General features: G+C 38.3%; 1 protein-coding gene across 3 annotated transcripts in view; it reads left to right on the plus strand.

Moving 5' to 3' along the window:
- Nucleotides 1-26,679, plus strand: part of mtmr4 (myotubularin related protein 4) — a 72,063-nt gene that overhangs the window by 38,279 nt on the left and 7,105 nt on the right. For all 3 annotated transcript variants that reach the window (XM_053485055.1, XM_053485056.1, XM_053485054.1), the window contains 8 exons: nucleotides 10,757-10,873; nucleotides 17,242-17,324; nucleotides 18,022-18,188; nucleotides 18,352-18,448; nucleotides 21,269-21,382; nucleotides 21,961-22,145; nucleotides 23,759-23,887; nucleotides 24,555-24,666. In XM_053485055.1, coding sequence (XP_053341030.1) covers nucleotides 10,757-10,873; nucleotides 17,242-17,324; nucleotides 18,022-18,188; nucleotides 18,352-18,448; nucleotides 21,269-21,382; nucleotides 21,961-22,145; nucleotides 23,759-23,887; nucleotides 24,555-24,666 — 1,004 coding nt within the window. The remainder of the gene's footprint in view (nucleotides 1-10,756; nucleotides 10,874-17,241; nucleotides 17,325-18,021; nucleotides 18,189-18,351; nucleotides 18,449-21,268; nucleotides 21,383-21,960; nucleotides 22,146-23,758; nucleotides 23,888-24,554; nucleotides 24,667-26,679) is intronic.

Here is a 26,679-nt window from a genome sequence, read left to right on the forward strand (position 1 = left end):
GGAAGCGTGAACTGTTTCCATCTGCTGCTGTTTAAACAGCTTAAGAGCGTTTAAAAAATTATATATATATTTATATATATATATATATATATATATATATATATATATATATATATATATATATATATATATATATATAATTTATTTATTTATTTTTTTTTTTCCGCGCTAATTTTCATTAACATTCATTACAAATAATTTGCATTGTGTCAGAAAAAAAAAAAAGAGAGGACAAGGAAGTGACAAATCGATCCCTTTTCATGCTTTATTAAGGGTTACAAGTACCAAGTAGGGGATTTAGTTGTTAGGGGTCCAAGCTCATAGTGCAGCTACTTGTATTCACATAACGGGATAAGTGTATTAATCTGTGGACCGTTTGTTGTTTGGTAAAATGTGGGATGGACTGTCCACCGGGGGTGCTTTTTTTTTTATTAAGTCTACCTGTACCCCACACCTTAACGTTTGCACTGTATCTCCCATCATTTCAAAAGCTCTTACACACCTGGTTTATGTATTTTTAGGGTGTGAAGGAGAACGCTAAACTAGAGGTTGTATGTAGTTTTCGTTTACTCCAACTCCAATCACAGAAGGCGCCATTTAGTTCACTCATCAACACAAACGCGTTTTCACGAATGCTTGCTAAAGCAGTGGTACATTAGGTTCTCTCTCAGCCCACACTGTTGAAGGTTTTACAGCTGCAGCTCACACGTGCTGACACGTGCTGGATTAGACAGCTAGACAGAGACGAGGGAGGTGCGGGCATGTCAATGAGCTGAAAGTGAATGGAAGTGGGAGATTTTAGATTTTTAGAAAAAAAGGGTGACTTTATATTGAGTAGGAGGGAAACAATGGTCATTAGTAGATTTCATTCAAACAGTGATTTCATGGCTTAGCAGGGAAACTGTAGGACATTACATTCCACAGCAGCTCCATGGAGAACAGCTCACACTTTTCATCTAATGACTTGCACTGATTTAATGCTGTGTAGTCAACTATGTGACAGGAAATCACTACCACCGGTTCCCAGCATTACAGGATACACGCACACACACACACCAAAAAAAAAAGATAAGGCATAACCCAAGCAATGGCAACATTGGGTAATTGTTTTACTTTCTGTTTAGTTGCATTTAGAGTAAAAAAAAAAAAAATGTAGGGATTTTTTCTCCCTCTCTTTCTTTAACTCAGGTTCATTTGTAATGACTTAAATTTTTGGTATAATATTATATTTGTAATGTTTATTTTTGGTGCCATGTTTGCTTTGAGCCCAATTTATGGGGAGAAATGGATCTAAAAACAGCGATCAGAAGTTCTCCACGTACATTACTGAATATATGTAGAAAAATAAAATAAAACAGTTTTTTAAGAAAAGTGATTAGGATTTAGAAATGCTGGGAATTTTTGTGGACAAGTAATAAGAATGACCTCACCATGACCAGTGAAAAGTGAATAAGCATGAGTTATCAGGGATGGGAGTCACCATGGACCACCAAATACAATCTGGTCTCGATACCTAGGTACCGATCTGATTTGGATTGCGATTCTGTTAATATTATGAGGTCATGAATGTCCCTATCTGATATTTATTATTATTTTTTAGATTTTGTAATAATTTTAAACAAATTGTGGCAAATAATTTGCTCCCACCACTCGGGATGCAGTGCTGCCTAGCTGTGTATAAATACTTTGAATTTTAGGTGGTGCGCTTTTGATGTAATTCTTTAACATTATCAATAGATTAATGCAATAAAGTCATGTACCCATTATACCTGTAAAAATGTGTATATATATTATATATATATATTTTTTAATGGAAACTGTTTTTCCTGTAAAATCCTACAGTGATTACACTGGTTCTCCTAAACCTACCAGGAAGGTATCAGTAATATTACAGTCAACTTCAAATACAAATCTTGTTTATTGCACACAACCACATGGCATGTACCTTCCACTTCCACTGTGTTGGTAATGAACTCTGTCCCTCTGATCCATGAATCATCTAATTAATTACATAAGCAAATCGGATCTTTTCAGTTTTGTTTTTGTGCATCACATCCAGTGTTTTCTTCTACAGCTTATATCTGCTAAATAAATAAATAACTAAAATTAATTAATTTTTAGTACTACAATTCACAACTAAGTTCCATTCATCTCAATTTTATTTAAAAAAATTTACATTGTCGCAAAGAAGCTTTACACAATCAAAAGAATCATTTAAGTTTTTATGAGATGTGAACGTGTATGAATCAAAATAAGATTGTCCCTGATGAGCGAGCCGAGGACAACGGCGACACTGGCAAGGAAAAACTCCCTGAGATAGTAATAGAAAGAAACCCTGAGAGGAACCAGACTCGACAGGGAACCCATCTTCATTTGGGTGAAAAGTGATAGCAGGGATTGATCTGCATAATAATGTGTGAGACTGGAAGTTCAGTATAACCGATGATGTGTTAAAGAGTCCAGTTTGTTCCTGGAAGCTCGGGTAGATTGTAGGAAACCCCAGTCCTGAACTATCGAGCGACTGAAGTTACAAATCCTTCGTGGAAAAGTGGAACCGTGCCCAGTCACCACACGCATCCCAGACAGACCACACAGGGCTACTAAAATCTGCTTCTTACCTAAATTACTGCATGATCGTTATTATCACTGTCTACAGTGAGGCGGTGCACATACACGTCGAACTGTTACATTGTGCATACCATGGTTAATCAACACACTAATAGTGGGTATGTTAGTTTCTTTCTAGAGAAAAAACTTGCAGATGACAACAAGGTAATATTGTTTGTGTTTTCCTTCCAGTACAGTATATTTTGGCGCATACTGGATTATATAGTCTTTTCCTAGACGTGTTGTTGTTTTCCCTGAACACTAAACAGCTGATCTATTCAATTCGTTTTGGACTATCTGTCTAAAGAGTTGTGCGAAGTAACTGAAAAAATGGCTATGTGATGACACTGGCTATGGTGCTCAGCATCTCCAGACCTAAACCCAAAAGAAACCGTTCGGACAGCAGTCAAGAAACCGGCTTCTTTAAATAATCAAGCAGGCATGGATTGATCGAGTCACACCAGACTTCTGCAGATGTCCTTTTGACTCCACGCCCAGCCGGATCTGACTGTCTGACTCATTTTGGTGCTCCGGAGATCTCTCCGCATGGAGGACCCGTGTGGTCCGCTTGGGAAGCGTGTGGTGTCCGGGCACAGCTCCACTTGATCGTTAAGATGGTCTTGGACTCGGCTGATGAAGACAGCTGGCAGCTCTAAAGACTTGTGACTGCAATCCCTCAATAGTTCATGACTGAAATTCCCACAAACAGTTTTTCTACCTAAGCCTACAATAACCGAACTGGACTCCATATTAACTTAACTGCCTCTCCTGTTATGCTGAACTTCCCGCCTTTAAACACACAGTGTGATGCAGATCAATCCCTGCTATTTCTTTTCACCCAAATGAGGATGGGTTCCCTGTCGAGTCTGGTTCCTCTTAGGGTTTCTTTCTATTGCCATCTCAAGTTTTTTTTTCATTGCCACCTGATCAATCTGATAATTATGATTTGTACACATTTCCTCACACTTTTCACCCTTATGTGTGAAGCTGCTTTGCGACAATGATTAAAAACGCTTTATAACTAAAACTGAATTGAACTTTTATCCAGCAGGAGTTGAAGAATAAAGCACTCTAATACTAATTACACTAATACATTCTTATCCTGATTTTTTTTTTTTTTTCAATTTTTTAAATAATGACGAACACTGAATTTCACTTTCGTCCCAATAATTTTGGCCACCACAAAAAGTAATTGATAAATCTGCCTGGACCTATGTGAAGAAATAGTGTCTCCCTAAATCTAAAAAACTGGTTATGCCCCATTTGCGGCAACAACTGCAATCAAGCTTCTGCGGCAACTAAGGTTGCAAATCTTTTTTACAGCACTGTATGTTGTGCGAATTTTTATTTATTTATTTATTTATCCAAGCTTCCCTGCCTAGCTCTTCTCTGCAGCAGCTGTCTGTGTGCCAGGATTACGTTTCTCCCCTGATGTAATTAGAAACTTTTCGGTTTTAATGCTTGCAGTGAGCAGGAACCAGTAGCTACAGGAGAACCGGACTTGAACGCATGAGAGAACAGATTTATTTTCATTCAGTTATGTTTTATGTGTTTTGCAGTTTTGTTTTGTTTTTTTCGTTTGTTTTTGTTTTAATCCCTTCCGGGTCTGATTTAATTCTGAATGTTAAAAAGAATATAGTTTCTCTCCAAGAGGTTTTCAGCATTTAAAACGTACACACGCACTCATACGTCATGCCTCTTTCTCCTGTCCCTCCATTGTAATATTTCTGCCTCTGGTCCTCATGTGATCCATTGTAAAGTTTTTCTGCTCTTAAGGCTCCATGAAAAATGAACGCACTCTCCTTCAGATCGCTTTGGCCATCAGGGATGGCGAAAACATTGCCTACGTTTTCCTTTTGCTTCGTAAGGTCCCTCGCAGCATCCTGATCACCCTTTGTCATTATTCTTACAGAGTAATAGAACAGGCCGGTATTACAGGACATAGATGGTAATAAAGTAATAGATGGTCTTTATGTGCACATGTTGGTGGTGTGAAGCAGGCCATGAAGCGTCGTCATCTCATCATGAAGCTCTCGCTGTTTCTCTCACCAGCTTAATAAGACTGATGTTGGGCTCCAGTTTTCCCTCGTGATTAATTTTAGGTTTCTTACTTGTGATAAAATTGGCCAGTCGTTTATGTATTATGATCATTAATCTTTGTGTTGTCTAAAAATAAACACAACAGAACAGCGCAACACTTCCAGTGTAAGAGGATTAAACTGATGAATCAGAGTTTTAATCAATAGCTGTGATTTTTTTTTTTTTTTTTTTTTTTATTTAATTTAAATTTTTTATTCTGAAATTGTGATTTTTCTTTTGTTTGTGTGCTCGCTTTTTATCAGTCTTTGTCTGTCTTGGTGTATGCTGCTCTAATTGTTTCTGTCTTTGTGTTCATCCTTGTGTGTACAGGTCTTCTGCTGTCTTGACCTCGTTTGTGCCTCCTTTTTGTATGTGTACTTGTGTTTGTCTAACGTTGTGTGTGCGAAAGGGAGAGAGAGACCTCATCAGTGTGATGAATATTCCTGAAGCTTTATGGCGATTAGTCATCATTTGTTCATCTCGACTATTGAGGTCTTGCTTATCCACTACTCTTTGTTTTGGCACCGTTGCATCCATCTGACTCTCTTGGGTGTGTGTATATATGCACGCACACACACACACTCTTCAGGGCAGGTGTTTAGGGAGGGAGTTGGACATGAAGGAGCTGATGAATAACAGATGGGGAGATAAGCTGCGTTTGGCTGAGTGAGACACTAAAGCCTGACTCACTGAGTGGAAATGTTTTTGCCCTCGTATCCACCAAGGAAGCCGAGCTTCAGTCTGTGTGCTGTATCTGCAACATATGGACAAAGCTCTCAGACTATAGTACTAAGTTGTACAGTATATGCAAGATGCCGCATAGGCCATTCAAGTTTGACCCATGCATATTTATTAAAGGGTGTGAGGAAGCTCCAAAATGTCAGCAATGTAGCACTAATGTGACTCTAAAGCAGTGAGAAAACGATTTCCAATAGAACATCATTATTCTACAAGATGAAACCAGAAAAACTGTACAATTTTTAGCAAAAGTGCATCTAAAGACCCTTGTATCAAATCTTGTTCTTTTGGGCAAAGCGATGTTGCAATCAGATTTGTATTTATTTATCTATCCATTTGTTTAATAAATTTTATTACCTTTTAAATCCGTTACATTATATCTATGACTTTTATATTATATTGGTTCATATAAATTGGTTGAATGTTTAATATGCATCTGCCATGAAATAGCCTGTGAAGCGGATATGGCAATAAACCCTAAAACAAACCAACAAACACAGACTGTAGTCACGGTTATCACACACGTATTGACTTTGCCATCACCAGCCCGCTTGCACTAACACGCAGTCAGTCGGCTTGTTTCCAGTGCTTTTGTCTTCAGCTTAGTTTGAGTCAGCAGGTGTGCTTCTCATTGCCAGTCGGGCGAAGACCTAAAATCATTAACCAAGGTTACCTGACACGTTTCTGACGTTCAGACGTTATCCCCTCCGTAATCTTTTATAATATTAATTATCTGGAATGATATACTTTTATACTTTATATCTTATAACAGAAATGGTTCTGTAGGTCATACACGCGATCAGCACTTATCTTTTATCTGTTTGACGTTTTATTCTAAACATGATCTTGGTGGTTGTGGTGTTTTTTGAGTTTAATGAGTTTAATAAGTTAGAGTTAAAAAATACATTACAAAAATAATACATACACACACACACACACACACACACACACACACACCTAAAGGATTATTAGAAACACCATACTAATACGGTGTTTGACCCCCTTTCGCCTTTAGAACTGCCTTAATTCTACGTGGCATTGATTCAACAAGGTGCTGAAAGCATTCTTTAGAAATGTTGGCCCATATTGATAGGATAGCATCTTGCAGTTGATGGAGATTTGTGGGATGCACATCCAGGGCACGAAGCTCCCGTTCCACCACATCCCAAAGATGCTCTATTGGGTTGAGATCTGGTGTCTGTGGGGGGCCATTTTAGTACAGTGAACTCATTGTCATGTTCAAGAAACCAATTTGAAATGATTCGAGCTTCGTGACATGGTGCATTATCCTGCTGGAAGTAGCCATCAGAGGATGGGTACATGGTGGTCATAAAGGTATAAAAAAAAATACCTGCCCTAGTGTGCCCCTCTTATACCCCTTTACCACCAAGGCTGAAAAACTGGTTCCATGCAGGGGCGGGATTATTGCAAATAACAAAGTTTTTTTTTTTTTAAGACCGCCGTCTTAAAAAAAAAAAATTTTAAATAAAGGGACTCCAGATGAAATGGGCAGCTCAAATGCTTTCTAATAATGAAGGTTTTCACAAAGCCAGGAGATCTGCTTGCAAAGCCAGGTTGAAGTGCGCCATTGTTGTTCAGAGATTTTTGCAAATAATTTTATATATTAATTATAACTAACCCATGGAAAAACAAAGCCAGTTCTTGTTTTTTGCAGTTCTTGTTTTCGATCGTTAGATGCAGGGCAAGCCATGGTCAATGGGCTTAGAAATAGCAACTTTTACACTGTTGGTCTCTCAGGATATGTCAGTTATATGTCAGCAGAATTTAACTTTGCAGTGTGACAGGGGATATTTTCCTGCTGAAGGAAGAGGCCACTAAAATTAGGGAATACCGTTTCCAAGAAGCCAAGAAAACCCCAAGTTTCCCAGCAGAACATTGACCAAAGCATCACGCTGCCTCTGCTAACTTGCCTTTTTCACATAGTGCGTCCTATTGCCTGTCCTGGCTTTGAGGACAGACTTGTCATTTGCTGGTTAAGTGTCGCACCCTTTAATAGTTGCCATTGTTATGGGATAATGAATGTTCAAATCATCCATGAGTGGGTTTAATCTTACAGCTGTTTATTGTCTATCTAGTTTTCCTACCTACCTCTGTATATGACCTGCTACTGTACTTAATTGAAATCTGAGCTAAGACGAGTGGGTAGCTACCTGGAATAACTTCTTAGTCATTTTAGCCTCTACACACTGACTCATCTTAAAGCTATTTTGGCTTCAAAGTAACTAAAAGGAGCTCAGTACAGACCATCCTTGTTTTTTAGACCATGTCTTGTTTGAATGTTCCAGCAATGAAACGGAACTATAACTAAAGAATAGTGTCTGCTTAACCTGACGCCACCCTACATGCCTACCGTAGACTTCCTTAGGGTTTTTGTCCCTTCGGGGTCAGTCCGTCCCACGGGTGATTGGTCCAATCGGATGTGGTTGCGGGGCTTAGCCACGCCTCACGTGGTTCCTCCTGTTGTGCATAAATTAGCCAGGTGTTTCGGCTGTCATGTGTGACCCATCCGGTTGGAGTTTTTAATACTTTATAAAAAGTAATTTTGCATGAGCTCGGTTCATGCTACCAATTTCCCCTGTTTACCAACATTCTTGGAATAAAGCCAGCTTGAGATTGACACCAAACGTTACATATCTTACCCACTTATTCCTTCCTTTATCTAATAAAAGGGTTTCTAAATGCTGATTACACCTTTAAAGTTATGCAGAATAATCAAACTACTACTTCAAAGCATCTGGCCTTGTGGAGTTTCTTAGTTTTACAGACGTCCCCCTTAAGATAGCGAACCAGATAAGGTTATCAGGATGGCGCCATGTATGCTGGGAGAGGGGGTTTAGGAATGTGATCTATTGACTGTTCTCTTTATGGGAGCCCTGTTATTCGCTACAGAGGGGTACAGACTTGATTCGGCAAGTGTGCGAGGGTAAGAGGCTGAGAACAAACTCCTTCTGACGTGAGTCACGGTACATAAAACTTTCAATTTATCAGAGTCGGCTCTGGACTTTGTCACATAGTGTACACTGGTCCACTAACCGACAGGGACAATCTGCTCATCTTGATTCATGCACACTTACATTCCATACAGACTTAAATAGGGTAAATAGTGGTAAAGTGGGACACTTTCTGAAAATGGTTGTTAAATATGATGTGCCACACCCCGGAAGTGATGTCATAGCCACAGATTTTTATTTTTTTATCACATACTTGCTAATGATGAACTCATTGTTGATAAATACATATCCATGCAAAGATATAAATTATTAAGCTTAACTGTCCCACTTTTTTTTTATTTATTTATTTATTAAATAATAATAAATAAATAAAAAGAAACACCGTGCAGGTGTGCTGGCACGAAAGAAATAAACGTTTCTCCGCTGCAGTGATGATGTACGATGCACTATTTTGGAGTCCTCATAAGAAATCTGCGGCAGTCGTTCATTTTAGCGTATACATACTCCCAGTCCATTTAGAGTCTTTTAAGATTGTGGAAGTCGTGTAGAGTCGCCTCAGCCTTAATGTGAAAGTGAAACACTTGTGCTGGCACGTTTACAGTTCGGGTTTTTTTTTGTTGCCACAAAAAAATTTAATGTGAATTTTAAATAGAGCATCATTAAAAGAAGAGTAAGATGACCGTCAGAAACACCACTCAGTAATTAAACCCTAACGTGCGCCTTTTCAGTACAACACTGCAAGCTAATGGGCTATTTTGAGAGGAAAGGGATTGCACACCACCACAGCAACGGTGAAATTTTACCTCATGGACACATGCACTGAGTGAAATAATAATACGCTCCAGGGACAGCAGGACATTTCGTAAATGCTGAGCTGAAGCAGGTCCCATGACACTGTAGCACCAGAGAGCTGGAGATGATGATGATAAAGATTGGGTTAAATGGTAACACTTTTATACCAGACCGTACTTTACAGTAATCTTGGATCTTGGACTTGCAGTTTAACTGTTGAGAGTTTCAGCTACTTTAACTCGATATGATTTAGAAACTAATGCAGAGTCATCACTGATATCAGTACCGATGCTGGTTTTGAAATGAAACGCTTATGGGTTGACTGATTTGAGGGAACATTTTTGCTTGTTTCGTTCATTTTGCGGAGAGAAAGTGCATCGGTCTCAGTAAAGTGCTCACAGAAATGCAGTACTCGGACATTTAACATGTTCAATGCTCCTAGCTCGTAACTCGCGCACGCAAGTTTTTTAATAGTAGTTTCAGTATCTGTATTGATGTGTACCTGGATCTGTCCATCAGGAAAAGAATATAAAATCGGTGTACATTTTCCAGCACTTTAAATCCAACGGAGGGCGGTTGAATGAATTACCTTGCTCCAACTCTGACCAAATGTTTCATAGACTCCTTAAACCCTGTCGCAAACGTGTGTCCAGAGGCACCCGCTCGACACAAGCTCGTCTTTGTTTAGTCTGCTCTTTATTGCCTTCTGCTTCTGAGGTAACCCGTTCTGCTCACACAGTGCTGAAGCACTCTACTGTTCTAGGGCTTTTAAAAGCACACGGTTTCTCAACATCATGCCAACAGGACCCCACGGGCACAACCATGAGATCCTGTTTACTCTCAGCCTGTGGATGGAAGATGCCTTTAGAGCACCAGCCTCACCCACTGCCCACAAGGTTGAGGGCTCTATTTAGGGGATGAAAAAGAACCAGATTCAGTAGAATCACAGGGAAAGTAATGAAGATGCAGGGAGACGTACAAGTTTGTTTTATAGTGTGGAATCTTCAGTGATTCACAGCTTGAGCTTGAAGCTATTAAATGCCGTTCTCTTTCCTTTCAAAGAATCTGAACAGAATCTTCGAGAGCTTTTTTTTTTATCATAAAGTGTCCGACCATGTGTTTGAATTACTTTGTGGATTTGTTGTTTAAAGTACTGCACTTAGTTAGGAGGATGGCTGTGGGAGTGCAATAGGTCCCCCCCCCCTTCTAATCTGTGACTGAAATACACCCTGTTCTGGAATGTTGACCTTTTCTTTTCCTGAGTGTTTTATAAAGGTAAAGATTGCCTCACCTTTATAAATCACCTTGAGTTCTGTATCTCGTGTAGATTTTTTAGGTTCTTTCACGAGTACCAGGTTTATAATTCCTGCCCTGGATCTTAGCCCCGCCCCCCAGTCGGAGCCGCGGCACAGCTGTGCCTCTTTTCTTTAATAGAAAACTTAAAAGCCATATTTAGGTTCAACAGGAAGAGCAGGGATAGACATCTGAATGGGGGGTTGCAGTTAAAAGTGAAATTTAAATATTAGACTATCCCTTTTAATCTGTATTTGTGTATTTGTGTGTTGCAGGTGCCTTTCCCAGCTCTTCAAGGTGAAGGGGTGGAGTTTCTGGGCCGCGCCGATGACGCCATTATCGCCATCTCCAACTACAGACTGCATATTAAGTTCAAAGATTCCATTATCAATGTAAGATCACAAACACGCACATGCATATACACACACTGACTGATGGATGCAGTGTGTTTGCTGTGTATCTGATCTTTTTTAAAAAAAACGACCAGGGCAAGATTTCCTTTATTTATGGTACACATTAAATCGTATGAATCTAAGTTCTTTCATCAGGTTATATTTCCTGCCCTGGATCTTAGCTCCACCCCCAGTCGGAAAGTTGTGTAGGTAACGAGCTCGCCCTATCATCCGGAGATTGCAAGTTTGAATCCCAGGTGATGCTCTAGCATCCCACAGCCAGAAGAATAGAGAGAGCTGATTGGTCGAGCTCTCTCAGGGGGGAGCGATCAGACGCACTCTCGTATCAACGCTCCACATCAATCCCTCTAGCCAATCATGGGTGTCTGGGAGGATGGTGCTATCCTCCAACTGTGCTCCTAATTGTGTATGGCTGGTATCACGTGTCTCGGAGGAAACGCATGAAAGCCTTCACCCTTCCTGGTTGGTAGTTTTACCCTTGATGAGGGACTGCCATAATCCTAGGGGACAGGGGTAGCTCAGTGGTTAAGGCATTGGACTACGGTTCAGAAGATCCCAGGTTTAAACCCCACAACCACCAAGTTGCCACTGTTGGGCCCTTGAGCAATGCCCTTAACCCTCAACTGCTCAGATGTATAATGAGATAAAAATGTAAGGCTACGTTTACACTGCAGGTCTCGATGCCCAATTCTGATTTGTTGCCTATATCTGATTTTTTAAAATTTTTTTACCGTCTGTTTACACGTTCTTTCAACTATGACTCAACTATGACTCCGATACACGTGTTTACACTTGCCATGCCATCTAAAACATCCTGCATACTTAAAGGGAGGTTCTTTAGCGCTACACACTAGCCAAGATAGACGAAGGTGAAGTATACTTGACACTTTGCGATATATGCAAAGTTCGCGAAAAGTCACCTTGATTTTAAGACGGAAGAGGAAAAAAAAACGGTGCTTTTCCTTTTTCATGTCACCTGCGATGTTATAATTCCACACGCGCTTCCACCGGAGAATAACATTACGTCACTAAACCGCGAAGAAGTTGCAGTTTTAATGACGTACAGAACACAATGCCTTAGGAAATCCGATCTGTCTGTTTACACGACAATCACATTAGCACATATCCGATTTATTTCCACATATGAACGAGACCTGAAACCGATCTCGAAATATCGGAATGCATGCGTTTTTTTCCTGTTTACACGGACAAAGAACATATCCGATATGTGTGACATATGAGCAAAAAATCGGAATTGGGTCACATTTACCTGACAGTGTAAACGTAGCCTAAGTCGCTCTGGATAAGAGCGTCTGCCAAATGCCTAAATGTAAAATCGGGTGCAAATAAATTAGAAAGAAAATCTGGAAAAATTTTGGGGGAAAATAAAAAAAGAGAAATATGATCATGCATTTTCATATCCCTCTCGATTTGAAGCAACATGTCAGGTAGGCATTAAAGGGGAAACAAAATTGCAACCATAATGTCACCCTGCTCACGGTTAGGTCCTTTTGCTCTTTACAGCAAGAGAAGTTAAAACAGTATCTGTGTTAAGTTATTTTCTTTGCTAATCCATTTAAACGTTTTAACATGTAGGTTTATTTATTTGTCTTTTTCATGGCCATACTGGCTGAGGGACGGCTCTACTCCTTAGTCTCATTAAAAATGACAGAATCTAGAAATATACATGTAATTTACTGTAAGTCCTATTTAAAATAGGTAGGTGACTGGTTAACTGCTAGAAAACTAGCTGTCATTCGTCACAACCACTGAGGAGAGAAAGATTTCGGTATCGCAGTCTTGGTTTGCATCATATTTTTCAACCAAACAGCACAAATCTATTGTTTAATAGCTAATTATGAACGTGCAGATATATCACATTTTAAGTAGCTGGAGAATTTACTAAGCAACTTTTTATACATCTAAAAATGTATGCCGCTTTAAAAAATAAGTAATTAAATAAATCATTGCCGTATGAGAGAGAGTACAGAGTGACTAGCATTAACCAGAATTAGAAATAAGATTTGCATTTTCTACCGCGCACAAGCCTGACTAAAATGGTGTCTATATATCAAGGCATAGTTACTGTACATGTTCAATAAGCTAATTGTCCGTTTGTACGTTTTATAGTCGTCATTTGTGGTATTGAAAAATGCCATGACTTGAGGTATACCTGTAGACCCTCTTGTCTGAAACCAGGCAAGGAAAGTTATTTCTCAACTTTTTCCAAAGCTCTCATCTAAAAGGTCCTTTCATGATGCTCCAGAGGGTAAATGAGGTCGCGTTGAACTCGCTCGCTCTGGAACAAATGGACAACCTGTATTTTGCCGATAACCAGCTTGGGAAATTATCCAGGCTTTCCTGTTTTCCTGTAAAGACTCCCTGTGAATTTAGCTTGAACTTCCCCTGCCTTCATTTTAAGCAAGACTTGTGTATCAGTGCTGTTGTGCCTCACAGTCATGTAATGATTATAATAACCATTAAGACAGTAATAGTTTGCTTCTCCTGAAAGGTTTGACATACAACCTAGGAGTGACCTAACGGCATAATCATCGTTTTGACACGTGACATACAGTAATACCTTTTGACATTTAAGCCCATCCTCCTTCTCCTTCCCATCTTTATGATTTCTGGAGTTCAGTGTCAACCTCGACAGCACAGCTTGTTTTTAAAGACTTGACACCAGTCAAGTTCGGCCTAGCTCATTTGGCTGCACTGAGCTTATTATATATGGGGTAGCTCACTGGTTAAGGCGTTGATCTACTGATCGGAAGGTCCCAGGTTCAAACCCCACTCATCTGTCAGAGCCATACTTTTCTTCTATCCACAACTTCTCCTAAACTAATCGTAGGAATTTGACCAAACCTTCACAAATACTTTTATTAGAAAGTGTAGTATCTTTTTTTTTCTTTTTTTTCTTCTCTTCCTAATAACATCACTTTCTCCAGGAACAGCGTTAAAAAAAATGTAGCACATTCAGTGGGCAGGCGACATGTGTCTTTCCTGTCAGCCTTTAACAAGGTTAGGAATGCTGCAAAAATGAGGTCAGAACTGTAAATATAACGATTTCTTAACTGTAATTAAGCTTATTATAAAATAATATAAAACATGCACTCAGTATTGAACAGCAATGAGGATCCTTAAAAAAACTATTGCATAGTAAAGCAGCCTTTATAACCAACACGTATTCTCATTTTTATTTTATATCTCTGCTAAACAGACAACACCATGAATATTGTCGCACGCAAAACATGAATAAGGATCAGACAAGGGAAGTTCAGATGGGTCAGACACAAAGATGCTCTGTGTCATGGCAAGACAACATAATCTATTATGGTTTGCATAAAATACAAATTAGAAGTTTATTTTTGTACCACGCTATCCTGCAGAAATTTAAAACGTCTATGTAGAATTCTGTCATCAACCATCAGATCTGCTAAGTGCATAATTAATTCACAGAATATCACAAATCAGTACTTACCTAGGTAATTAGTGATTTATTTAACTTAAGACAGGATGTACGATTCTAGGAAAATGAGCAGTGACGGGGTGGTATGATGTGAGCAGACTCTGTGCCACATCAAAGTTGGTCATTTTCCTAATGCATCACTTACCGTCTTCTGTTCCTCTAAAACCACAGCAATTTTCTAACAATTAAAATGTTTTGTTGGTGAAGGATGATTTTCTAGTTAAGGACCAGCTGCTGTAATGGCTATAAACAGTTGCTCTCTTTAATTCTGTCTTTGCTTTTAGAGTAAATAAGTAAAAAATAAAAATGCAGTCGTTCTTGTTCCTTTAAAAACTAAAAGGAATTGTTAGCTCCGACTGTTGCAAAGTGTTCGTCCCAGAACTATACTAAAGAAATCTCTCCTCAAATAAATGCCTCTTTCACACTACCAACAGTTCCCAGGTTTTAGTAATATACTTATGTGGCACTTCTGCTGAACAAATCCCTGTTGGAGTTATGATGGAGCGAGCATTCCTGAGTGACCAACCTTTTAGAGACATTGAATCAACCCAGGTCAGGAATTTAACAGAACTTAAAAAGACATAAAACTGTACTGTTCAGCCATATTGCATTTAGTTTATAGACCGTTACGCACTGTTACTCCCAACATTTACTCCCTTTTACATCAAGTGCAACTAGGTGCAAAGCAGAATCATAAGAGAGGAGCAACTCTTATTTCATGGTGTGTTTACACTCATTCCCAACATTGCATGCTCTTTCCGTTTAGTTCTTTTTTACCTAGTCCATTCTTCTTTTTTATTTTCCCTCCTTTTTTTTATTTATTTTTTTAAAAATCTGCTCGTCTTCCATTTTTTTATTTTCTTACCTGCTTTCTTTCTTTTTCCCCCCTCCCTGTCTCCCTCCCTCTCTGTCTGTGTCCTGCTGATGTGGTAGATGTACCCAGGTGTGGACACTGATGTTTCTGTGAGTACTCTGCACTCATCAGACCCCTTTTAATTTTTCCTTTCGTTCTAATTCTCTCCATCTTCTTTCCCATTTTCTTAACACAGAGCCTGAATGAAATAAGAGCCAGCATGCTAATTAGAACAATCCCGCCCCCTTGTAACTGTGTTTGTTAGAGGAGTGTTTCTCAACCCTTGTCCTGGAAGACCAGCTGTCCTGCGTGTTTTAATGTCTTCCCCTGCTATATCACTCCTAGTTAAAGATGGCTTGTCAATTAGCTGGTTTGCTAATGGTTAGCCTGAGAAAACACAAAACTATACAGATCGGGTGATGGTCCAGGACCAGAGTTGAGTAACCATTGTGTTAGAGTGGAATGGAAAGCCAAAGCTCCTACTAGATAATTTTTTTTAACTGTGATTATTAACATTTGTCCATTAAACCACTACTAAAGGTTCTATCTGCATGGTTTGTGCTTCCTGGTCAGGATTGTTGTAGTAGAATCTTAATGGTACATGAGGCTGCCAACACCAAACTCATGTATTGATCTAAACAGAGTTCTGTTGTGTGTTTCCCCCTCTAGACAAGCGTATGACCGTGTTTGCACAGCAAGAACATCATAAATATTTTGAGTCATATGAAACAGTGATGATACAGAGGTTAATTTTCTGTTCACAACATTCATTCAGTGCTTTGTAATATCAAGTTCTGTTGATAGAAATTAATCACAGCCCCAAGTTTTCATTCTTGTAAGATGGATTAGAGCTCCAGGTTTTGTTCATATAAAATCAGCTGTAAAATTGAGTAAAACACTACTGTTTGTTTAAATTAAACTCGATCCCAAAATTCTTTTGACAAAAATGACTAGATTCTTGAATTCTGTTATTGAAAAATTTATGAGAATTTATGCTTCTTTTGCTGTTAAATAGATTAGATTGTCTGTTGCTGCTTAAAATAGACTAAATCTACAAATTATGTTGCTGAATAATAGACTAGATCCCCTGTTGTTGTAAAATAGGTTTCCACATAGACTAGATCCCCAAATTCTATTAGGAGGGGAAAAGAAAAAATAAAATAAATATAGCTTAGATCTCCACATTCCGTTGCGGTAAAATGTGCGAGGTCTCCAAATTCTGTTGCTGTATAATAGACCAAAAGCCAAAATTCTTTTGACTTTATATTGAACAGAACTCTATGTTCTGTTGTAAAATCAGCTGGGAACCACAAGTTTTGTTAAAATAAAATCCAATGTTATGAAATTGTCCTGATGTTCAGTCAGCTTACTGAATCAAAATGCTGTTGGTTCCTCTATTACCATTTTATATTTTCTTTTTATTTATATAGCACATTTTAAAGACAAGTACAGAAAGTACCCAAAATGCTATTAATTAAATGTTTTTTCAAGTACTTTAAAACAGCAAACAAATGCATAATTTACAGATAAAGTCACATAAATCCATAAATAAATTAAACAAAACTCTACATGTCCTGTTTGTATATGAATGGGGCCTTTTTTAAATTATAAAAAAATAAATAAAATAAATAAAATTATTTTTTGCACTGCTTGTAGTAGGCCTATATCTTTTAATGAATTCTTCATTGATGTCTGGATCTGTATCAGGTGTGACTTCAGCAGGAAGCTGAGTGCACTGACCCTGATTGGTTCCGTTTAGAAAATGATTTGACTGACCACAGGATATCCCAGCTAATAACTCATCTGCCCACTTAGATCACTTGAAACATGCTCAAAAACAACCAAAATAGAAGATAGTGGTTCAGTGGAGCAGTCGTTCAAGCAGATGCTTGGCCAAGACAAGGATATAGAACAGGATTTTATGAGGACAAAAAGTCAGAAGCAGCCTTTTGTGCATTTTTTTAGATTTAGATTATCCTGTTAACTCGCTTCATTCGCATGTCTTTTGGCTGTGTTTTGCTGTAGGTGCCTCTCAGGCTGATTGAAGGTGTGGAGAGCAGAGATATGTTCCAGCTGCACATCATCTGTAAGGACTCCAAAGTAGTAAGGTACGCACCACACCCAGCATATACCGTCCCAAAGTCTTCAATCCATGAAGTCCCAAAGTTTTAAACTTTAATTTAACTAAAGCCATTTCAATTATAGGTTTCCATGTTTTACCCTAAATGGACATTTTAGTCTCTGAAAGCTCTTCTCAGTGCATGCTGCAGTTACCACGCACTGTAATTCTTGTAGGGATTTTTTTCTCTAATAGACAGCACTCTAGTTTTCAGGTTTATTTATTTTTGTGGTCTTCACAAGTGAGATCCTGGGCTCAAATCAAGAGTAGACAGAGCACAGGCATTAAAACTGCATGAAGGCAACGAAGAAAAAAAAAAACAATTAACCCTAGTGTTCACAGCTCTGAGGCAGAGCTAAGCCTTAATCCAAATCCAAACCCATTTCCCGGATTATAGCACCGTATCCTTTTGCACATCACTTCATCATGTTATCTCTCAGGAGGAAAGACACAAGGCATGTTGCTCGCCTTGCACAATAAATATACGCAGTAACTTTATAAGAGCTAAATATGTGAAAAAAAACCCACATTGATCAAGGATGACTGGAGTAATTACACTTCAGGGAATAACATTCTATACAGGGTGGAGTTTTGTTTTTCTCCTTTAATTATGTTTAGCCATGTGCTATTTTTTACAATGCGTAATGCATTTGTATGTGGTTGTGATGATGATTGTCTCCTGTCAGGTGTCACTTCTCCACGTTTAAGCAATGTCAGGAGTGGCTTAAGAGGTTGAATCGAGCTATAGCTCACCCCACCCGTCTGGAAGACCTGTTTGCTCTGGCGTACCACGCATGGAGCCTTGGGGGCTGTGCTGACGATGAGGACCAGCATCTACATCTCTGCAGACCAGGTGCATACATGCTACATGTGCTTGGAGTGTAGACAGTGATGTTAAATGGTTTCATCCAATGCAAAGTGTTCATTATTGTTCCAACCTCAGAACTGATTCCTGTCTGTCTGTTTTTCTCCTCCATTATTCATTTTGACCTTTCCCTTTATTGTTCATGTCCCAGGTGATCATGTCCGTCACAGGATGGAGACGGAGGTGAGAAGAATGGGCTTTGACATGCAGAACGCCTGGAGAGTGTCTGACATCAACAGCAACTACAAGTACGAGCCACAAACTACGTTACCTCTCAGTACGGCTGTGCGGTTATGAAAAAATTATGGATATTTGATCCCTCCCATATAGTGAATGTGATATCTCCTTAGTAATCCTTAATTTAATTTATTTAATTTATTCATTTGTACAAAATTAGTGGAAGTAAATTTTAATCTTTTTTTTTTTTCCTTAATGAATTTTGAATTGTCTTAAATGTTTGTTTACACGCATGAATTACATGCATGTATACATACAGAGTGGCCCAAAAAATTTATTCACATTCATGTATAAAAAAATATATGCCTCTCTTCTAGCATCAACTGTGGTGCAACTACTGACAACTTAAACATAAACAGCTTTAAAAGGAAACATATTACACATTGCTGCCATTTATTTAATTCACGTAAAAAAAGAATATAGGAGTGTGTATACAGTTTTGGGCCCCTATTTATGTATGTGTGTGAGATGCTTATGCTTGGAATGAAGTTTTCTGTATTTATAAAGCAATTGAAGAACTGTCTCACATTATGCAACAGTGTACACAAACACGAAACTTTCTGGGGTCTTTGAGACCTTTCTGAAGACCCGCAGTGATTCAGCACTCTTCTTAAATTTGTGTACATTTCAAATCTTTACCAATATAGTAGCTAATACATTTCACTTATTTATAAAGAGCACAAACTAGACTTTCATAATGATGTAAAAGTTAGATTATGTGTGACTTTTAAACTTCGTCTAAGCACACATACAAAAAAATACAATTTTAAACTCTAGCAGAAAAACTGTGAAAATAGAGAATAAATAACCATTTACATTTAGGCTTACAAGAACTTAGGCTTGCTTTAAAATTTCCGTCATTAAATAAATACTTGCACTGGGTTACTAGGTTACTACCCAAGTGCCACCAGTCAAACACGGTTTAGAATTGTTTTTATTTTTTATTGGGAGGGGCAGTAAGTATTGAAGAAAACCTTGCAGATTGTTTTGAACACAAAATTGCATTTATGAAAGTCCTGGGTGTGTGCTTATAGCAAAACAACTAAATTATAACACTTCTTTTATTTGGGGTTAAGTAACTGTTCCTAACTTTTTTTTTCTCAGCAGACCCTCTGTTTAACTGAATAATCCACGACTGTTCATGAATATGTCAGATCTATTGACACCTGGTTCAGGTGACACTACAGTAGGTTTTCCCAGAACTTCTATTGATGTCTCAGCTGTTCACACCTATACACTCTGATTCCTCACTGAGGTTCACTGTGGCCAGGGAGAGTAACTAACGAGCAAAGAAAAACAGGAAAAAAAAAAAAAAAAAGAGTGACGCATTTTTGAAACATTTGTTGAAATGAAATTCTTATGCACAACAAAAAAAACTACACAGCAAACATGTTATATGTTCAATATTTTAGTCATATATTATGACTGAAATAAAGCTGCTCACATCGGTGTGCACTTTCACATTGCAAAAGGCATCTATTTAGTGAGTATATATTTGTGCATGTTTTTCTGGGGTAATATTAATTTTACATTTCGTCTGCTTTGTAAAAATTGCCACTGTTTTTGACCTAAAATAAAGCTGTTTATATTGACGCCGAAGTGAGCAGCTTTATTTCATTCATAATATATTTGGATCACAAATTGGGGCAACATTTGCAAAGCAGATGAAAAGTATCATGAATAATATTACCCCAGCAAAACAACGTAGCACAAATATATACTCGCTAAAATTATATAAATATATAACTCAAATAGTGTGTCTCAACTGGAGGTGCTTCCATAGAAAGATGTCTCTGTGTGTGTCTGTGGAGACGCATCATAGCGGTGGAGAATTAAAGCAGGCCAGGACCTGCTGAGATCAATGAGTCAGCAACACACAACAGTCAGATGACTCCGTGTGTGCTGCTGATTGTTGTTTTCACACATGTTAACCAGTGTCATGTCTGCAAGTTGTGTGTGTGCTTCTATGTGTCTAAAACCTCTTGAGAGAATTAAGCAATTATCGTGATCATAAAAGTAAATGTAGTAAAGTTGCTGTGTTTATGCTATACGTGGTCATGAGATTTGAATGAGACCCTTTAGATTAAACTTTGACTTTTTTTGTTTGTTTGCCTCTGATGTCATCAATCGGCACCGGCGGCACTGGGATTTCTAGCAGTGCTAGGACCAGCTGCTAAAATAGCTAAAGTCTGGCATTCTTCCTTCATCTGGACCACGACAAAAACAGCCACCCAACTGCCTGTCGTCCTACAGAGTAAAAAATCCCAAGCATATTTCTGCTATTTGGCCATGAAAATATAGCATGTTTTAATCCAGACGACATTAGCAAAGATGCATCAATATGTCGTTTCTGAGGACAGACGCGTCGTCCACATCGGAATCAGATAAAAGTGAACCGTCATGACATGCAAATCCAATCTGACCCAAAAATCTGAATTGAACAACATGGCTGGTAATGCAATCCTAGCCTTTAGGATAGCACAAGTTCGAACCGTGTCAATGCCTCAACCATTCTTAGCCAGGAGACAAAGGGCTCTACTCTCTGGGTTCAAGAGGTGTCATACTCTGTCAGAGTGTCATTAGACAATCTTACTTGGCTTCCTATAGTGATTGGCTTCATTTTGTCTTGGATGAAGCACAGCTGGTAGCTGGTGTGTAAACAGGAGTGGTGGAATTGGGGAGAAAGTAGGGGAATTGTCATGTTTTTAAGGTTTTAATATTGTGCCTATGCGTTAAGTCTCTCTCTCTCTCTCTCTCTCTCTCTCTCTCTCTCTCTCTCTCTTTCTCTCTCTCTCTCTATTTCTCTCTTTACGGTTTCTTCCTGTATTAAGACTGTGTTCCAGTTATCCTCAAAAGCTGCTGGTGCCAGTGTGGATCACAGATAAGGAACTGGATAGTGTGGCCTCCTTCAGGTCCTGGAAGAGAATCCCTGTAGTGGTGTACAGGTAAGGCAAATTTTGGATTTTTGTCATTCCTGGTTTTTATTTCTTTTTACAGTGTAAAACAATGCTAAAGGCGTCCAAAATAGGCAATAATCTCATTTGAACAGTTAACATTGAGACGTGTCCGCTACTTATGCTCTGTAAAGCCTTCATAACGGCTCTAATCTGAGGTGCTGTTAATATATTTATTATATATATATTTTTTGAGGCTGGTACTTATATGAATTTCTCCTCTGTAGCAGAGGTACGTTTTTTGTTCTTGCCCTTGTTTTCTTCTGTGATGGTCTTCATGAGAGACAGTTTCATCATCATGCTTAGGTTTTTGCAGAACAGCTGACCTTCACGTCTTTAAATAATAACTGTCTCTTGTTGTTGTTGTTGTTACTTAGTTACCCACAGTAATGTTATTTCATAGTTTAAAAAAAAAAAATCCAAAATTGTTTTAGAATGTTAAAAATAAATCCAAACTTGTGTTCGAACTTTAAAGTCTGAGGAAACTTGTGAAGAATGTTTGGTTTAATGTTTACAGTGTTAGTGTTGTTGCTTCTGACCTGCAGTGTGACTAATACTGTCTGCCTCAGGCACCAGAGGAATGGCGCAGTGATAGCACGCTGCAGTCAGCCTGAGATCAGCTGGTGGGGATGGAGGAACACTGAGGACGAGTACCTGGTCACGTCCATCGCCAAAGCCTGTGTGCTGGATCCAGGGCCACGAGCGACCTGCAGGACACGAGGGGACGGGGGAGACTCTTCTGACTGTGACTTCGGTAACGTCATCCCAGGAATAATCTCACTCACATGCACATACACACCTTTTCGGGATTAATTAGTGCAAGGCAGTGATTTCTGATTAGAGCACAGACAGATGACTTCAGGCAGATTGAGTGTCATGTTTGTCAGGTTTAATTTGAGTTTTACTTTATTCTTTTTTTTTCTGTTATTGTTTTAGCAGATTTGCTTTTTAGTTATAATGGAAATACTTCTAAAGTGAGTTTAATGATGGAGGGAAATCATATTGCATGAAGCACCAAGGGGTCATTACGTAAATAATAACGTAGGGGAATAAAAATCTAGATGCATCAAGAATTGATTTACAGTCACTTTGTGGCCATCTGAAATTAAACCAGGATAAATCAATACTCTGTGGAGATTCCTACCCATAAAATGTTCCGGGCTATAGCCATTATCCTCGACCCCCAAAAATAACAGGCTGTTCTATTTGAGTAAGAGTTACAGGCAGAGATAAAAATATGAGCATTTCTTATGCTATGAACCATTTTGTGATCCTTTCATCGACTGAAACAATTTTCCCACAATTACATCACTCTGTCCTACATTCTCGTTCTTTGACTAACACTAAATTAATGGGAATTGATGGTGATGAAAAGCAAGGACTGTACTCCTCTTTTAAAGTGCATACCAACCCGCGCTTGAACTGCAATTAAACTGGAGTGTCCGTGCCAACTAATTTGCTAACGGTTCCGGTTCCCTCAGATAATTATGGCATGTGGATTGTTCAGGCAAGAATAGCTATTTGGTTTGGAGCCATTCGTAATTAGATACACAAACGCACACAAACTTTTTTTTTTTTTTTTTTTTTTCAGGACTAAACACAAATGTGGAGCGGATGCTTGTAAGCAAATTGGAAACGACACTTTTGTTTTTGAGCTTGTTGACTGAACAGTGGGCAAAAAAATTATTCACGGTTTCTTGTTGGAGAGGTATTGTTGTAGTTTGTGACGCGCACTACATTGGTTCACATTGGTAGCTCAGCAGAGATAGTGGTAGCTCAGTGGGTTAAAAAAGCCCTGCGTTACTGATGAGAATGTCAGCCATTCAAGCACTAGCTCCACCAAGCTGCTCTCGAACACAGCCCTTGACCCTGTCTGCTTCAGGGGTACTGTACCATAGCTGTGACCCTGTGCTCTAACCCCAACTTCCCAACAACAAGCTAGGACATGTGAAGAAATGAATTTCACTGTGCTGTAAAGTACAGTCTATATGTAACAATATGTGATTTGTTTTGTTTGTTTAATTCTTTTTACATGCTCAAATTTCCATAAGAAAAGAAGTTACCTTCCTAGCATTTGTCCAAATGAGTTTTAAATATTAAATATTTTTAATATCCAGATATTTATGGTACTGCGATTCTTTAATCAACCCTTATGTTCATGCGTATTGAATAATATTTTTAGTATAAAACAGGAGTTTTCTTGTTCTTGTCAGCTTTTCTTAAGTTATTTATACAGATTAGGTTTGTTGGTTTATATTTAATGTTTGAAGGAAAAAGTTTAAGGCTTTTAAGGAGTCCATAAAATCTTTTTTTTTTTTTTTTTGACACACTTTTTCCTAATGGGCCTCCTTTCTCTCTGTCTCTCAGACTCCTCCCTGGCGGTGGGTTCAGGTCCGGATGCCAGCACTGCACCACAGAAGCTGCTGATCCTGGATGCGCGATCCTACACTGCTGCAGTGGCCAACCGTGCCAAAGGAGGTGGCTGTGAGTGTGAAGGTAAGCAGCAGGCTTTATCCCCATGTGCACAAAGAGTTCACACAGGGGCCACTTCTCCTGTGTAGAGACATGGTGATGTCCAGCTGTGTCGTGAGTCATTAGCTGCCATGCTGAGAAAACATGCCGAAGCAAAATCAGAGGTTTGTCTTCAGCTGGGCTCATTTTAGCGCAAGAAAAACCTATCAGGCAGGTTCCACTTTTAAGTTTGTTGCTCTTCCTGTCTCGTTCTGCATCTCGGGAACGTTTTGGCTGCATTTTTGTGCGAGTCACATGAAGTGCTGCTTCACCACCTGCTGATCTGGCGTGTGTTGCTTCACCTGCCCGTCTGCCTCTTACTGAAAATGGCTTGGGCCTGTAATTATCGCATCTCATGTTAAAAGCCCTTAATTAAAGGCTTAAGGCTCTCCATTGAGTGGCAGAACCCTTAAACTTCTAATAATCATGCACAATTTGCTTTTTCCTTTTTTTTTTTCTTTTTATTATATATCAAACTAAAATCTGATGATGTGGGTGGACACTACCATAACCAGAACATTTATGATGATGGTGACTACTACATGATTTAAGGTTATAAATGACCACTCTCTTTTTAAAAATGGGTTCAGATTTCAGCATCCGATTTTACCCATAATGTTGTGTTTGTGTCTATGTATACTTGCGTCTCTAGAATACTATCCAAACTGCGAGGTGATGTTCATGGGCATGGCTAATATCCACTCCATCAGGAACAGTTTCCAGTCTCTGAGGGCTGTGTGCAGTCAAATCCCTGATCCTGGCAAGTGAGTACACATTGCTGAACTTTGACCTTTATTTAACTTTAACTTTTCTGTATATATTTTCTTTCTTTTTTTTTTATGATTATTCTGTGTTTTTTTTACTTTCCATCACAGCCGGTAGATTGTCATCATTTTGTTTTTTTTAATTAAGTAATGATTCGGCAACATGACAGGCAAATCGTAGAATGAAACCCGAAGCCATTACAAAGTATTGATCTCAACATTATGATTTGCTAAGAAAGTGCCATCATGAGCAATTGTCATATTTTTTTGTGTTGATGTTGTATTTTTAAAATTCAATTACCCATTAAAAAAAAAAAACATGAGTATTTATATGTAACTGAATATAGTTTTGACAAACTAGTAGGTGTGTTTGCTGAGGGATAGAATTTGTACTATTTCTTCTATTCTTATTTTTAGCTCCTTAAAAGTAAACACATCCAAGACACAAAAAAGTACACTGCAGATACAGTGACACATAGCTAGTAATAAGACATCATATTCTCAGCACTGAGTTATATTTAGGGTTTTTGTTGAGTGTTGCTTTCTCTGTGAAATGGTTCGATCATCTTGGTCAGGTGTATGTGTTTGCAGCTTAAATGTTATCGTTATGTGGAAACTTTACATATTAGGTCATGTTTAGTATGACTGCAAAGATATTGATTATTAAAACTAGGTGTCTGACTCGCATGGCATGTAAACCAGTGTTATGCAGCTTGTCCTTTACAACAAAAACAAAAAAAACATTTCATAAAATTTTTGGTGATAACTATTTACATTTTTTAAAATTAAATTATTTATGCATGATTTTATTTAATTATTGTTTTATTAACGGTCACTAACTGATTTTTATAGTTTAATTTTATGCTGTTTAATTCTGGTCATTTTTTTTCTATCATTGTACAGCACTTTGGTCAACTTCGGTTGTTTTTAAATGTGCTTAAAATAAACTTGCCTCGATAACCTTTTCGGTGAAAAGATAAAATATTATGTCATATTATCCATTTGAATGTCTCTACAGTAGCCAAAATAATATAAAACACTTACCGACAACTGTACTAATTTAACAGATTTCCCCAATTCCGAGATGAACAAGAATAATCTTGTATAAGGCGCACACACACACACACACACACACACACACACACACACACACACACACACACACAGGTTACCATTATAATGAAAATATAAAAATGAAATTTCTGGTAAATTTTCTACTGACTGACTGGTCTTTAATTCAGCATTAACATCAGCAGGTTCTGGGCGCGGAGTCTACAAATCTAGAAAGAAGATAAGATATGAGAGAAACGTAATCGTTCAAATAATGTTAAAATAATGGTTGAAAAGTAAGACATTCAGACCTGCTTCAGGATTCAGGCTTGTAATCGAGTGAATTACATCCAGGGATATTACATTTTCATCAGAGGATTTTGTCATAGCAAATTTTGTTTTAATTGTATGTACGTCATGCTTAATTTTTTGTGAATTCAGTTTGAACTGGATGAATTTTTGATGATAGAGCTATTATAATTACAGTGGAACCTAAATTTGCCAACATAATTCGTTCGCAAGTTCTGTTCGTAATCCGATTTGGTCGTCCACCGATTCAGTTTTTTCCACAGGGATGCATTTAAATAGAATCAATCCGTTCTCCGTCACTATGAACTATATTTAACTTTCGTTGTATTTTGTTCATATCACAAAATATAAAACAAAGTTCGAGAAAGCCTTAATTTTGCTAAAATAATACAGCACTAAATATGAACTACAGGAAAGGGGGGAACATTTCATTTTTACATGTACTGTTAACGTACATTTCTTAGGGAGACACTAATGTGAAGGAATGGAGAGGAGGAAGATGGGTGATGAGGAGGTTAGTGTTTGGAAGAAAATAACTTTTCAGTAATAACGCTTCTTCAGGGGGTTTCTTTCTCTTTTGTTTCTTGGCCTCCTAAAAAAATCAATCCTGAGACGTTTTTTTCTGCGCTGCACAAAATGGTTGTGTTGACCATT

This window comes from Clarias gariepinus, chromosome 24, assembly GCF_024256425.1.
Source record: "Clarias gariepinus isolate MV-2021 ecotype Netherlands chromosome 24, CGAR_prim_01v2, whole genome shotgun sequence".
Lineage (NCBI taxonomy): Eukaryota > Metazoa > Chordata > Actinopteri > Siluriformes > Clariidae > Clarias > Clarias gariepinus.